Source organism: Mytilus trossulus, chromosome 7, assembly GCF_036588685.1.
Source record: "Mytilus trossulus isolate FHL-02 chromosome 7, PNRI_Mtr1.1.1.hap1, whole genome shotgun sequence".
NCBI classification, from domain to species: domain Eukaryota; kingdom Metazoa; phylum Mollusca; class Bivalvia; order Mytilida; family Mytilidae; genus Mytilus; species Mytilus trossulus.
Window position 1 is genome coordinate 48393235 of NC_086379.1, and position 16728 is coordinate 48409962.

The window sequence follows — 16728 nt, forward strand, 5'->3', positions numbered from 1 at the left end:
CGTTGATACATTGATGATTGACACTGATTTTCAAACTTGTTTAAATCATTGCTGATATAGATCTATTATATAAATTTCATGAAAATGTGCCAAGAATTGTACACATCAGAGTCATGACAATACAATGTTCCATGTGATCAATAATTTCAAGGGGCATACATTTTATGATACTGTTTGACATAACATCCATGTCAGTTCCAAAAGACTACACAAAAAAACGCATTACGTTCTTCTACTTTTACTCGAAATGATTTATGTTGTTTTATTGAGTCTATATTGACAAAACAAATATGATAATAGTAAAAGTTTTAAATAAATATTATGAAAAGTGAAATAATGAAAACATTATAAAATTAAAATAATAGACATTCACTGAAATGACAATTTGAAAATTGACAGTAAAGAAAGTAGATACAAGCTCAAAAGCAAACGGTAACAGTTCCTGGTATTCCATGGGTACAGTTTTTGTGAAAAAAAGGGAATCCGAGAGGGAGTCGAAGTAAAGTGGACACATTTCTTGGAGATTCAGTAAAAAAATATGCAGAATTATATAATATAAAGAACTGATCGCGAATATTAAAAGTCTTGATGATGTAAAAAACAAAAACAATCGTGAAATTTATCAACATTAATTAGGAATACAATAACGTGTTCTGGTTATGATGAAGGTTAAACTGACTACGTACGTTTTTATACACTATTGGTTTTCACCGTTCAATATTTTTTTTTAATTTCATTCTGAACCCATTTTGCATTCTTGTTATCCTAAATCGCTTAAAGACATCAGATAAGTACTAAATATACAGAGAACATACATTATTTGTTTTATTGTAGACGGCTTTCTGCATACTTACACTACTAATTTCTAGGAAATTTAAAATACACTGTATAGATATACATCAGAAATACCGAACTCTGAGTTAAATTTAATCTGGGGAAATCCCTAAGACCTGACAAAATTAAATGTTAGAGTATATCAACATTACTTACTGGGAAGAGACATTACATTGTGAATGGTTTTATGTTGTGACATGGCGCTTTGTTGATCTCTAATAAAATATATAAAGTAATTATAGGTGATTGTTTGCTGTTATCAAGACCGGAAATATTATTACATGTATAAATATATTTCATATTAACGTTTATAATCTATGATTCATTGGTTATCAAAATATATTTTATGACGTATAAAGCTGTAGTAAATAGATTCCTTTTATCATTTAGATATATCTTTCAAGTTTTTGAAAATTCATTTAAAATTTGTTTTGTAGTATTTCAATAATGTCGCTTCAATTTCTATTCCAGAGCAGACATGGAAGGCGAAATGTAACTTTAGTTAAAAAAGCACAAATGAGAAGTTTTGTTTCGTTTCATATTTTCCCTTCTTACATACTTAGACAACTGAATAATTGTCTGATCATTTAATTTGCCGATTGTGTTTATACTTCATATTTTGATTGAGAAGCGGGTACTCATTCTAACCTGAAGTTGACGAACCTACATGTACGTCGTAAAATAGTTCATAGGATCTCGGGCATAGGATAAGGGTTTGAGACAGACACACAGTGAATGTGTCGGGGTTTTAAAACCCGTTCTCGATTTATACCACACTTAATTTACCTATGTCTTAACGAACATAGTAAATATTTGAAATGCAAATATACAGAGTTATCTGTTGATGTTTTAAGTGTCCTTCGTATTTCAGGATATTGATTTCTTTTATCATTTTACCACTCCACGCATTATTTTTTTAGTTTCTTTTTATTTCTTTTTAACATTTTCAAGACCACAAATTTAACACACCCAATTTACATACAACAATAGTAGAAATCCATTTGACAAACTATTCATCTATAACAATCTTATATGGTTGAATGAAATTTTTTAATAAAACTGACATTATTAATGAATACATATTGTGCATATACAATCTAACTTTCACCACTTTTAATAAATTTCTCAATTGTCACAAAGGAATACACACAAAGAACACTGCTTACATTTCGTTTCCCAATATCGTTTCCAACTCCTACTAATTAGTCTTTTTCAGTTCAACAACAACTGTATCTACTTTCGGCAATCTCTATGAACGTCACTTTATTTAATAATTGTTTCTTTACTTTTCATATGTCTATTCTTCACTGATCATTACTTTACAATCATATTTTTTAATATCTGTTGACCTTCCACCAGGTCCACCACCACGAATTTTTATTTGATCTGTCCTTTCAGATTTCTTCGTGTCCATTTTTTTAGTTGTTATAATAACTTCAATATGTTCATGATGACCTAACCTCTCTAACTCCTTCAGAACCCATAAACGTCTATTATCAGCGGAAACGTATTTACCGTCAATTAGTTTAACCTTGATCCTTGGTAAGTCTTTGACAGATATAATCCCATCTAAAATGTCATCCCGAATTTCTCCTATCAGGCGGCCGCTTCTGAATTTGCTTGCAATAGAATCTTGAGAGTATAAAACGTTCGATGGCTTGAGACTGTAAAATGGCATTTTGTAAATATTCCATAAAACAAATCATAAGTAATACTTGTTTCAAAATCTACTGAAGATTAATATTGCGTATACTGGTAATTATGATTTATATACACGATGAATGTTCTAGAAAAGAGATTTTCCTAACAGATACTAATGACAATTGGAATTTTCATAATTATATAAATAGATCACTTGAAAAATTTATAAACATGTATGTATACTATTTATATATCATTGATCCATAACTGTGATAATCGTAATTATGTAACATGGGGATTTTTTGTATCTAAAAATAGATCACGTATAAATAACAATAAGATTATACTTAGAATTTGCATGCATATCATGTCGACAGATAAGAATATAAAAATATGAATACTAAATTTCTACACATTTTTTTAAATACGCATGTTTTTATGTCTCAGGTTAATGTAAATAATCATTTATCAATGATTTGTTCAATATAATTATGAGTATGTGATTGGAGAAATGTATCAAAAGTTTGTATTTAGAAAATTTAATATATTATAACCTTTTGAAACATCAACTTGTTTCAAAGTTGGTTTAACTCATACTGAATTTATTAACTGGAAACATGTCGCACGTCAGGTAGCGAAATAGTTAGATCTTGCGATGCCCTAAAAAAGAATGTATATTTTTTCCAACGGCCGTTACGTTTACTAACCTATTTTAAACTCAAAATTAAAATAGTAAGACATTGAATTCAGAGTTACTTTCATGTTATTTTATGCATGCAGAGTTGCTATGGTTTAGTAAATGTTACTCACCTTGTGTTGTCTGAAACAGAAACATCAATGGGTAATATAACATGTATAATATACTCTATCAATTTCAAAGTTAAAGAGTAACATCCGATCGGGAATATGACAGTTGTTATCCATTCGTTTGATGTGTGTTAGCTTTTTGGTTTCTCCATTTCGTAAGGGACTTAATGTCGTTTAAAATTTTCTTCAATGTTCAATATTTTTGTAAAAAAATATCCATCCTCTCGTTGCATTTTCTTATTTATACACGCAAGAACAGATTTGCGGCTTCATTTGCCTCATGCATAATTTTAAAAAACATAGTGCCAAATTTATTATAAGTCTTTAAGCTGCTAGTTGTATGTTTAAAAAAAAATGCCTGTACCAAGTCAGGAATATGACATTTGTGTTGGGTTTTTTTATTTTGCCATTTGATTAGGTACTTTCCGATTTGAGTTTTATTCGGAGTTCAGTATTGTTGTGATTCTACTTTTTACATACTATTGACGCTTTACATTTCTCAATGGAAACTAAAAAAAGGATATGTAAATGAATTCTGTTCATGTATAAAGAACCACACCAATTCAAGTATAAAGAACCACACCAATTGTGAAAAATCGGTGCATATCTAAAATAATCAGCTGTATAAAGACGTTAAAAAGAATCTGCAAAAACATAACCTTGTGTTATTCCAAACTGAACATACTGGCATGATATATGTCAGTAAATTTACACAATGTAGAAAAGTAAATAATCTTTAACGGATTTGGCTGTACTTTTTGGACCTTTTGGATTATAGCTCTTCATCTTTTAAATAGGTTGGATTTCAAATATTTTGGCCACGAGCATAACTGAAGAGACATGCATTGTCGAAATGCGCATCTGGTGCAAGAAAATTGGTACCGTTAATTTTATTACTACCACTGGGTCGATACATCAGCTGGTGGACTAGTAGTCCCCGAGGGTATCACCAGCCCATTAGCCAGTATTTTGGTACTGGCATGAACATACGGTTTTTTTTGTGTTTTGCTGTTACCAAGTATTAGAAATTTTATAAATTAAGGAATGTATCTCCCTCATGCAAAGCTCTGATTCCTTTCACGGATTTGGCTATACTTTTTGGACCTTTTGGATTATAGCTCTTCATCTTTTATATAAGCTTTGGATTTCAAATAATTTGGCCAAGAGCATCACTGAAGAGACATGTTTTGTCGAAATGTGCATCTGGTGCAAGAAAATTGGTACCGTTAATTTTATTAATCCATTGATAAAATTACAAATGCAAGAAGGGATGATATTCAAAAATCTTATCACAGTGATAAGAAGATACCTTAGAGAATAAGTCTTTTCAAAGCATCAATAAATAAACATGCATCGTAATTAAAGTTACTGACTATATCTACCGAATATCGATGATTTGATATCCTGCTGGAAAAAAGTATTCTAGACAAGATATAGCCAAATATCCTTACAAAAATTGGTGTATAAAGGAAAGAATTGAGCTCAGTTTTACATAGTTAAATTGAATTGCGTAATCTTTGAAATTTTTGAAAAACATAATTACCAGTTATAGATGGATGTAGTTCATGATTTGTTTTTCTTTTTTACTATCGACAACAATACATGTAAAATTGTGTGAGTGTCTTTATTCCCGGAAGCATCATCAGTAAGTCTATGTTTATTTATATTTCGTCTAAATAACAGCCCAACAGTGTTAGTTCTGTAAATTGCGTGAGCCGGGATTCGAACTCATGCTACTGCGACATCGTAGATAAATCACAACAACAGAAAATATTACACCAAATGCAAAAACCAAAGACTAAGGAAACAAACCCCATCAAAAACCGGGATGACATAAGAGCTCCTGATGATAAATGATATCTTATCCGTATATGACAACCGTCGAACTCTAAAAAACAAAGTGCGATTTTAGTCGTTTTCGATAATGTCACCAATCGAGTCGAAATGGACGGGATAGTAGTAACGACATTTGAAACATCCATGTAGTCTTATATGCGACACAGATATTTAAAACTGAACTACTTTCTTGTAACCCTTGTTGTAATATCATACTATAAGACTGTACAAACCAAACAAATTTGATTCTATGTTATAATGTTTATTCTAAAACAATCGGTTCATATAATGTTTTCATATAACTTTTACATTAAAAAAAAAACATCAAAATATACGGATCAACTATCAAATCAAAGACAATCTGACATTTAAAAAGTTATCAAAAGTACGAATAATATTGAAATATTTCTTTAACAAATATGTTCATAACACTTGTATGGTATAACTGTTAATATATATATATTTTTAAGTTCCACGAATAAAAACAAACGACTCGCACTGCTTGTTTATTTCATATCCATCTAAGGTTTCGTACGTTAAACTGGATCATCATCATGCTCAAGCCAATTGCAAAGTCTGTTCGAAAACAAAATCATTATAGTTCTAGATTTCACAAACTCTCTTTGGAGTATCTTTTTCGAATGCATTTTATATTTGTATATATTTAGTCTTAATCTCATGGTCATGGCACTTGCGAACTTGTCTTTTCAATATTATTGGAAAACGAAAAATAGTTCCACTTTTTTTGTACAATCTCAAAATCATCTTTTTAAAATAACTTTCTTTTCTATATATGTTTAATCTTCCCAGTTTATGATATAAACACTTTAAATCTAAGTCTGATGACTTTCCACCTAGGCCCCCAACACGAATTTTAGTACTCTCTGTCCTCGCAGATTTTCTTTTATTAATTCGACAAGTCGTTTTCACTTCCCATTCTAACAAGATGACCTAACCATTCTAGCTCCATTATGATCCACAATGGTCTGTTATCAGGGGAAACGTATTTACCTTCAATAAGGTTGACCTCAATATAATTATAGAAAACAGGATTTTTATTGATCTAAATATAAACTATTTTATCATTTATATTATCTAGTACTTAAAATGTGCATGTAGATCATTTTTACAACTGGAAATTTCGTAATTGTCTTGTTTTCTTTATACACATGCATGTTTATTACATGTTTGATTAGTTCACACTATCTGGATCCATAGATTTGTTAAACCAATCAAATACATGCATAACTTAAGTGATTCTAAATATAAATTATTGTATCACTAAGGCATGTAAGATATATTTAGAAAATCAAATACATCTTTTTGAAAATGAAAGGACATTGGTTTGACAAAGAACCTTATAAATCTTCTAACGGGGAAATATTTATAGTGTTAGGCCGTGTTCACATTGACCTAAATTCGGTGTTGTGTTAGTGTAACTCACACGTAAACTAAACACAATTGCGTTCCCATTGATAACACTCAATGTTTACATGTAGTTTAAATCATGTTTTACCTACACACAGTCGATAGTCAATGTAGGCCTTGTGTAGGTTAAGTGTACACAAAACTAGGCATTTAGGACATTAGTTTTATCGTGTATATATTTAACGCGGAAACTTTTTTTGAGTAAAATTGATATTTTTGATAATTATTAGTTGTCTAAATTTTACAGATTTTTTTTTTGTTAAAAAAAATTAACGTACTTTATTAACCCCTAATCAAGACTCAAAGCAGCATCATTGCCGAACCCATAAGGCAGCAACCAATTGATTTTCGGGGGGGAGGGGGGCTATTATATAGTTGCATAAAGGCAAGGGGGTGGGGGTGGTGAGCTATGGATTTTGTTTTGGAAACAACAAAAAAAATGTTTCCGGTTTTTGGCCCTGAAAAAAAATGTGTTTGTTTCACCCTCAGCTGCCACTATATATAATGCTAAAATTGACTTCGACTTGTCACCAAAATTTGTCCTGAAAAAAATCAATAGCTCACGCCCCCTCCTCCTCCACAAAAAATGAAGTAAATAGTTGCTGCCTAATTCATTTGAAAAGGTCTTCCCGAATCGACTTGACGTACACAGAAATGTTCGCCACTGGTCTTTACTAAAAAAAAACGATTCACGCATAAATGCATGAATAAAAAAGTGTGAGGTAAATGATATGTTTGTCTAGTATCTCAGTTCCGTTAAATAACACGTAAAATAAATAAAAAAAACGTTACCCTATTCCTTTACCAAATACTCCTTGGAGAAGAAATACCATTTGAAACGAACAGAAAAGATACAAATGTAGTGCTCCCTAATATCTCAATCCTTTTTTTCGGCTGTAAGCACGCTGTTACAGCTAACGTTTTCTAATGCGTTATCGAGACATCTCTAGTATATTCAAACTACTGCAAATTATAAAAATGGCTTTCATAAAGTAGCAACCATTTAACTTAAAAAGGGGGAGGGTTATTTTTTTTTATCTGAGTCAAATTTTTTTTCTTCAATATTTAACACTATAATGTACGGGGAAACACTTGATTCCGATTTTTTTTTATCATCTATATGACCATTTTTTTTTATCAAATTGGTGATCGGAATATTTCCATTCCCATCCCCCAACCCCCTTTTGAAGTCAAAGGGTTGTTTCCTTACCGCTAGAAAAAATTTCGAAAAATTTTGAATTCAGTTCTACGTAATGAACATTTAAATGACATATAGTTTACAAGTGGGAACAAATCTTATGTACAGGTAGCTAAACAAGGTGTATAGATGTGAACAAATGTAATGTGAAACAAGTGTACACTTCACTAAACTAATTGTAAACATGTTTACTCTACACGGAGTTTGGTGTGAACACGGCCTTAGACAACATATGTTCAACATTTAATAGTTAAAACTAATTGACAATTATTACTGCAGATATATGTTTGCCAAAGCGGGACCTGTAACCTATTTTTATCTGTCGTAGATTGAAAAGTCAATTGCAGCTAGATATGGAATTCAGAGTTACATGAGTTAGTTACCCTCACAGATTTGTTCGTGCAGATATTGCAAAGGTACCAGGCTTATCATATACAAGAGTCTGTATTCTAGCAAATATCGTTTACCTTGTATGATGTTAAACAAAATAAGTTGTGTGTAGTCTATATATTCTAAAAAGTTAATATACAAACATTATCAGATACTCTTTTTGTTTTTACATACTGTGAGTTATTTTACACCATATGACAGGTACCTGTCAAAGTTTGATTAAATCGTCTGCAAAGAATCTAATTATTTAAAAAATTGCTTTTGTAGAATTATCTGTAACAGAATAGATGACAAGTTGCAATATAATTTCTAGATATATCATTGTTGAAAAAATATATCATGATATAATAGATTAACATTTTTTTTCAAATTTCAAAAAAAACTCTTTATCAACCGAGGTTGGAAAAAGATATCATTAAAACTACATTTCTATCCTAGAAATTCCGGTTCAAAGACAGGAGTGTGACATTTGTTTTTCATTTAAGTCTTGTCTACTTGCTTAGAAAAATATAAAATGACGTCATAGAGATGATTAATTTTACGCAATTCTGAGAAAGAGACTAAAAATGTATGAACATTTTGGATTAATATTCAAAGAGCGAATAGTCATGAAAATACCTCACTGAATGACATATAAAAAATATAGATCTGAGAAATCAATGACGGGATGAAGGCTTTAATTCTGGATAAGTAACAAAACGTTGTCCTTGAGACAGGCCAGCTTATATAATTAAGTCTTAGTATTAAAATTGGTAAACATTAAAAAGCATGACACTCATTTCATATGGAATCATTGAAATGAATGTGCGACTTTCGTCAAAAAAATATATTCAAAGGACTTACACTTTCAATATTAAGTCATGCCTTATAAAATAGATGATTTTAGCCTTCTAATTGTGAACTCTCCACGTCGTAACTGCAATCCCCTTCCCTTTCGTGGATGTGAACTAGCGAATTAGACTCTTTATTAGATTTGTTATAAATGAGCAACACAACGGGTGCCACATGTGGAGCTCCCGAGATCAACCCCAGTTTTTGTTGGGGTTCGTGTTGCTCATTCTTTAGTTTTATATGTTGTGTCATTTGTAGTATTGTTTGTCTGTTTGTCTGTTTGTCTGTTTGTCTGTTTGTCACTTTTCGGCATGACGTTGTCAGTTTATTTCCGCGATTTATGAGTTTGATTTTCCGTCTGATATCTTTCGTCCCTTTTTCATACACACATGTGATTTCTTTAGTATTTGAAGCGTACTCGTCAAACTTTCCATTGTATTTACAAAAACTCATGATCTCTCCCAATCAAAATACAAATTAAAATATTTCAACTTAACTTTTATAGATTTATAAAAGAAAAGGAATAAAACCGTAGCAACTGCTATTTTTCAAAGGAACCAAGATGGTTATTAGAAAACATGCATGTATGTTTTTGCAACAACAAATGAATTATGTACTATCAACTTTGCGCATTGACTATTAAAGTAAAGTAATACAATAAAATTAGATATGAAACAAAAAACTAAAAAACTAACATGAAACAATTAAAATAAAACAAAACTAACAGCTTGATTTAATATAATAAATAAACTAAAACAAATAAGACAAACAGTAACAAACGCCAATTACAGAATAACAGTGATCTGCCTTAGAGCAGACATAGTTTAGTGGCATTAAAAGATCAACCCTACTTACCATGGACAGTAATATCACAGCACAACATAAGAACAAACTCTTTAAATCTTTGAAATGCTTCGAATCATCAGATTAAACACACTGACATAACGACAACAGAAACAAACTTAAAATCTAAGAATAATTTAAAGCTAGATCAAAGCCAATTAAAAATATTAAAAAAATCATTCGCAATCGTGTACTATTTCCAACTAATATCTAAAATTATCAGATATCTATCAGGTAACCAAATACTTGGTTTAACATGTTAAAGTTAGCTGTAACAATTGTTTATCTATAAATAAAAGAAGATGTGTTTTGAGTGCCAATGAGACAACTCACTATCCAAGTTACAATTTATAAAAGTAAACCATTATATGTCAAAGTACGGTCTTCAACACGGAGCATTGGATCACATGGAACAGCAAGCTATGAATGGTCCCAAAAATGACTAGTGTAAAATCATTCAAGCAGGAAAACAAACAGCCATATCAGCAAACAACACATAAACATCAGGTTTCCTGACTTAGGACAGGTGTTACCTTATGCAGCGGTTGTTAACGCTTAAATATGCACCAACCTTCACCCTTACATGAAAAAAATACTGTTACGTCACTAACTTAGAAAAACACACTATAAAATACCAACTGTACTGGCTTATCTTAGTCAAAAGACAAATCAACACAAACAAATAAATATATACTGAACGATTAAATTTGATATATATGACAATGTAAATACAAAAAGTAATGTGTGAATGATGAAAATTTCTGAACGACACCTTTCTTCTTGACAAAACGCCGCCAAATACAATAATGTACACAGTTATATGAAAACAATTGTGTTGTTAGGAATACAGTAATGGAGACCTTTATTTTGTTTTACAAAGCGATAACAGAAGTAAAAATGTATAGTCTTGCAAAAACTTACCAAAGCTGGTATACATATTTTAAAAAGCAGAGAGACGATATAAAACAATAAATAAGTAAATTTAAAATACTGTAAACCAACTTAATTTCGCGAGCGATGAATTTTCGCGATTTTCGCGAGTAGAAATATAACGCGAATTTAAATCGTCGCGAATATTTTTAACTTGGATCTTTCCTTATCAAAATACATCAAGTAAATTAGAAAATCGCGAAATTAAATCGCCGCGAAGTGAACTAGCTTGTCATAAACGCGAAATAAATTATCCGCGAAAATAAGTTGGTTTACAGTAATAAAACTTCGAACGAACGAAAATATAAAGAACGTTTGCCGTAACAAGAGGACTAAGTACTGTAAATTGAGCACAATTCCTAAACCTTACCAATTAAATTTCAGGCAGTTGCAATTAGAAAGTTTTCATATATTTTTGATACTTTCCTCCTTTTGATGACGCGCCTAACCTAGTCTGGCGTATATACAAATTAAGACCTGGTATCAATAACGAGTTTATTTACAACCACTGGGTCGATGACACTGCTGGTGGATCTTTTTTTACCCGAGGGTATCACCGGCCCTGTATTCAGCACTTTTGTGCTGACATGAATTATCATTGATATGGTTATATTTATAAATTAACTGTTTATAAAGTTTTGAATATTTAAAACACTAAGGCTTTTCTACCTCAGGCAAATATTATCTTAGTTGTATTAGGCAAAAGTTTAGGAATTTTGGTCATCAATGCTCTTCAACTTCGTACTTTATTTGGCCTTTTTAACTTTTTTAGTTTTTAACATATTTATTTATAACTTTTTTGGATTCACTGATGAGTCTTATTTAGACGAAACGCGCGTCTGGCTTAAATTCAAATTTAGTCCTAGTATCTATGATGAGTTTATATATCATCTTAAAAATGTAGCTATTTTTCTTTCTATGGCGTAAGGTATATCTTTTATTGTGGTATGACCCTCATTTTATTGGATTTGAGTTTGTTATTGTTCAGAGCCTAGCATATCTGGATATTTTAACTTAGGTTCGACGATTGATCTCGCATTAGCACTTATCAAACAATTCCTTTCTTTAAAATTCTTCTCTTGCGTTTTCGTAAAGAGATCTGTTTACTATTGAATGATACTATGACTAATTATTGTGCCTCATCAAAATACGGTCGGAAATTCCCACATTACTTCATATCTATTATACTTACCTGAACATTAATCATTACATAAGAAGTAAACTGTTCTATTGTATTCGAATCAAATTGTACACTTATTTTATGCTCTAGTTGTACAAGATTGAAGATATAATGTATATCATGTAACTGATATCGACCGCCGATATTAAATTTAAAAATCAACAATTTGAAAACAAAATTGGAATCAAGGTGGGCATAAGTCGGATGCAATTTTGGGTATTTCCATCACAGAAATATGGATGGTTTGGGTCAATTCGAACCAATTTCTCTAGGATCCAATATGGTTTCAAAATTGATTTGTAAAGCTGTATGGAAAATAAATATTAATACAAAATAAACACATAATAGAAACTTGTGTTTGTCATCAATAAACGCAAGCTAAAAAACCTGTTAAAATAGGTGCAATATGGGTACCCTCCCGTACAGTGATTTATGATATTTCATACATGATCTTTTCCTCTATAAATCGCTTTTTTTTTCTTTAGAAAATAGCATTATATTTGATTGATAGTTGGAAATGAATAAAAAAAAAAGAACTTGTGATGTGTTTGCTTCGTTAGTAATTTAAATAAATTTTGCATGACAATCTTAACTTAAAAAGGATTACTTATTTTCTCGTAAGCACGAATAAAAATAACCCATTATATCAAGTGCCGATGAATACTTTTCTGCTTAACGGACAAGTTATATACATGATTAAAATATTTATATTTCGATTAAGTATGTCAAGGTTTTTAAATTTTGATATAGTCATTCATAAAAGCAACCAATCACGATTGAAGGTTCGACCTTTTAATAGATTTCATCATCGGTAAACTATAACCCTATCTTATACATGTTATATACTATATTCCCCCCTTTCCTTGATATATTTTTTCATTCACATTTCTTGTTAATTTCTTCTTGAATTCACCTTGCCGTATTTTTGTTTACAAAGAGGACTTAACTACCTATATGTTTAGTGTACATCTTCATGGAGTTCTTTTTATAGATTTGATAGTAACACATAACTCAATTTTGTGAGGGTTTAAAATTAAGTAAATATCGCTTCCATAATTTCCCGATGATATCCTGAAGCCCTGTTGTTAGTAATCCGGCACGTCTATGATTCTATAATGTAACCTGTCTTATGTTAGCTTTTATAAGTTTTATTTATAAAATAGCTAAGGTTTCAAATCTTAGTCCAAGTTAACCTTATCTGGAATTGGATGTTTCAATTAGTATACTGTGGATTCATTTATTTTCGTTGATACCAATTTTTGTGGATTGAGGAAAACTTGTATGTTCGTGGATATTTAATTTCGTGGTTTTGGAAAAATCTGCATACAAGCCTGTAGAAAATTTGGTATTCGTTGAACATTTAATTTCGTGGTTCGTCTGTTCCCACGAAATCCACGAAAATTGGTATCCAACGAATAATAATGAATCCACAGTACATCATTGGCATCAAAATATTTAGTCTTACGCGTTCATTATGATGGTCAATCTAGAAAAGGAATTCGAACTCATAAAATTTATAAAAGTGTTTCTATCAAAATTTTTAAATTATGGGTATCATTTGTTATTCACGGTCCAAATACCGAATAACACACACCAAACTAAATCCCAGGAAACAAATGACACCTTCAAATATTGGTACTATTCCTCATGGATAATTAAACGAAAATACAGAGGGGTCGATCAAAACTCATTCCAAAGAGTGACCGACTAAAATGTTAGTGTTTCTATCATTGTAATAGGAGGGTAGGTAAATTGCGTTTGCTGTAACAAATCTTTTGAAGGTTTTAGTGTTCATTTCTGATTTTCACCACCCATTGAGTTGATGTAAAAATACCTACCCCTTTTTTATTGATCATAGTCACTCTTACTGTATACAAAATATTTGTTGATAATTGTATGTTTATTTGTTGAAAGGAAAATTCTGTTCTGCATTTCAAAATTAGCCCAACTTACATGTACATTTGATTATTATTGGTCCCAGGAACGATATTGAAAAAGTCCTCTTAACAAAAGGAAGAAAGGTGTTTCTTAAAAATAACAAAATATAAATATCATTCGTCCTTAAACTCAAAATAAGTAATATTCGTAGGTTGTCTGTGATATATTCCATCCTTGTTTTGATTAATTCTCCCTAATGTATTTTGATGTAGGTACAACAAAGATATTTGACCCAAAAGTGTGTGTTAGTGTGCACTTCCTTGTTTAGTTCGTTGGATATAAGGTCTGCATAGTACCTGTGAAACACTTCCGTATTGAAGTTTATTTGTTGAATAGGTTGTCATGGATATTTTCATTTTATTCGTAAGTGTTGCAGTTTACTTATTTAGAAATTAAATATTGTATTGAAGTTCAAAGGTTTGAAACCTATTTGCCTCTATAAAAAGTAAACTTTAGATCCTGGTATGTAATTCTATAAGACTATGTTTGTGTAGGAATGGGGTAATTTTTATTATACTGTATGTTATCATCAACTGACTTTTGATTTAAAAAAACCTGATTTTTGTAAATGTTTTTCATTTTAATATAAGTTTAACAAATGATTCAGATGTAAAACACCATTCAAGCTGTAAAGACCGACAAGCTATTTGTATATAGTGTCATGTTACACGTTATAAATACTCGGTTATGAAAAGAAATAATAAGAAGACTATTTAGAAAAAAAAGAAAGTAGAAAAACCAAATGCAAAATAAACTGATGGGGGTAAGTGCTTATCCTTAATCTTTGAAATAAAACGTTTTAGAATATCCATATATTTATGAAAACTCTATAAATTAAAACATTCTGAGTAAATTTTATTATTCTGAAGGTATAATGAAAAAATACCATGTAAGATGTACTTATCTTATCCCTATAATATATATTCCTTATTATCCAGACAATACTTTTATAGTACATATAGATGCTTGTCGCCGGGAGTCCTGCCCTGTTACATTATATCTTTAATTTTAAATATATTCAACATTGTTCGATCCCTAACATAAACCATACATATTTGCATTGCTATGATATGAAACGCGTTTCGTCTACAAAAGAGTAATCCGTTGCGCTCGAATCAAACGAACTAACAAGGCCAAATACAGTACAAACTTTTAAGGTGACGAGCATTCGAGGACCAAAACTTCATAAAATCTCTGAGGTAGAAAAGCTTCAGTATTTCGAAAATATAAAGTTTTGTATGCATTCAATCTATGATTATTACCATATGATTGATAATCCATTTCAACACATAAGTCCTGACTTCAGGGCTTGTGATACTGTCTCATTCTTTTAGTGCATAAACGCGATTTTTGTGTGTTGTTTTATTTTCATTACAAGAGTGATAGCGGAAGCTTAAGCTTTTAGTATACTACAAGTTTCAACTAGTTTTAAAGAACATCGTATGCATTAACTTCATAAAAATCTCTTCGAAAAAATAAATAACTGTTGCACACTAATTTCAATGATAAAAAAATCTTCCACCATATCATTATAGGTTATAACTAGAGTTTAAAAATCTGAAACTATCATAAAATGGAAAACGATTGGACACAACTTGGAAATAGATTGTAATTCTAAATAAATCTATACAGAATGCTAATAGGGCATTCGTTTTGACCTTGTTTAAAGCAAAATTTGTACTACAAAAATATTGTTGAAAAAAATAAAGATCGAACTATGGTTATTTTGGTGGATAGTTTTCTCACTAGAAATCATATTTTTATAAAATCATTAATTTCTATAGAAAGTACCAATTGACAGATTTCCATGTTTAATTCTTCCTTATTGCATTTTTATCAGTAATAAGTTTGTAATTGTTATTTTCATACATCCGTAAGTATAAAAATTAAGTTTTGTTTAAACTTTAAAAAATGTTTATTATTCCCACGAGATATCAAGTGTAAGAATGTGACTGTAAACGTGTAAAACGTCTTGAACTCACAGTATAAAAGATAAAAACAACGATTCATAAATTTCATACAGTCAATACAAAGGTTTGTGATCTACAGGTTTTTTTCCGTTGATTTGCTGTTTTATATACAAAAGTCCGTTTATATTCCAGTTTGTTTAATGAAATGGTTTTTATGGCTGTATTTTGCAAAACTTTTAGGATTTTTTTTATCATGAATGCTCTTCAATTTCGTACTTTATTTGATCTTTTAATTTTTTTATTAAAGCGTCACTAGTGAGTCTTTTGTAGTCGAAACGCGCGTCTGACGCAAATATAATATTTCAATACTGGTATCTAGGATGAGTTTATTTAGTATCCATTAAACCTGCTTGGAAAAAAATCGAATATAAGCAAGAATATAATATAAAATTAAGGGGAATTTACCATATCCTTACCGCTTAGTGTGTTCGTTAATGCCCGCGTCACACTGTCCCGATTTTTATAAACGATGGACACCCGAATGCGAAAATTGTAAGTTCGTACGAAGTTGGTCCCGATCTCGTTAAAATACCAAAAAGTGACCGAAGCAAGTACGATGAATAACGAAGTCTACACGATGGTGCCGAAATTATATACGATAGCAAGAGATGCACATACGAAGGTTAACCGAAGACGGGTATGTACGCTTCAGATCTCAGCCAAAGCCTACACGATGGATCACGAAGACCAAACGATGGATTACGATGATGGCGCGATGGCCATGCGATGTCTCAAAGACGTCGTGTACAGCTTACGATGCATTAAATTATATACCGAAGGCATCACGCGTTTTAAATTGTTTGATCAATATGGACAATCTAGAACCAAAATGCCCAAAACTTGGTATGGTGTTACTCGTTAAGAATATCTTAAGCGCTATTAACTTTAAAGTTCAAAGATCA

At 30.9% G+C, this 16728-nt stretch overlaps 1 protein-coding gene across 1 annotated transcript; it reads right to left on the minus strand.

The window, feature by feature from the left end:
• Positions 1-1870: 1870 nt before the first annotated feature.
• LOC134727089 (uncharacterized) lies at positions 1871-2614 on the minus strand. Its single transcript, XM_063591477.1, has one exon. It carries the CDS (start codon positions 2510-2512, stop codon positions 2132-2134), a length of 381 nt encoding a protein of 126 aa, XP_063447547.1. The 5' UTR covers positions 2513-2614; the 3' UTR covers positions 1871-2131.
• Positions 2615-16728: the final 14114 nt, after the last annotated feature.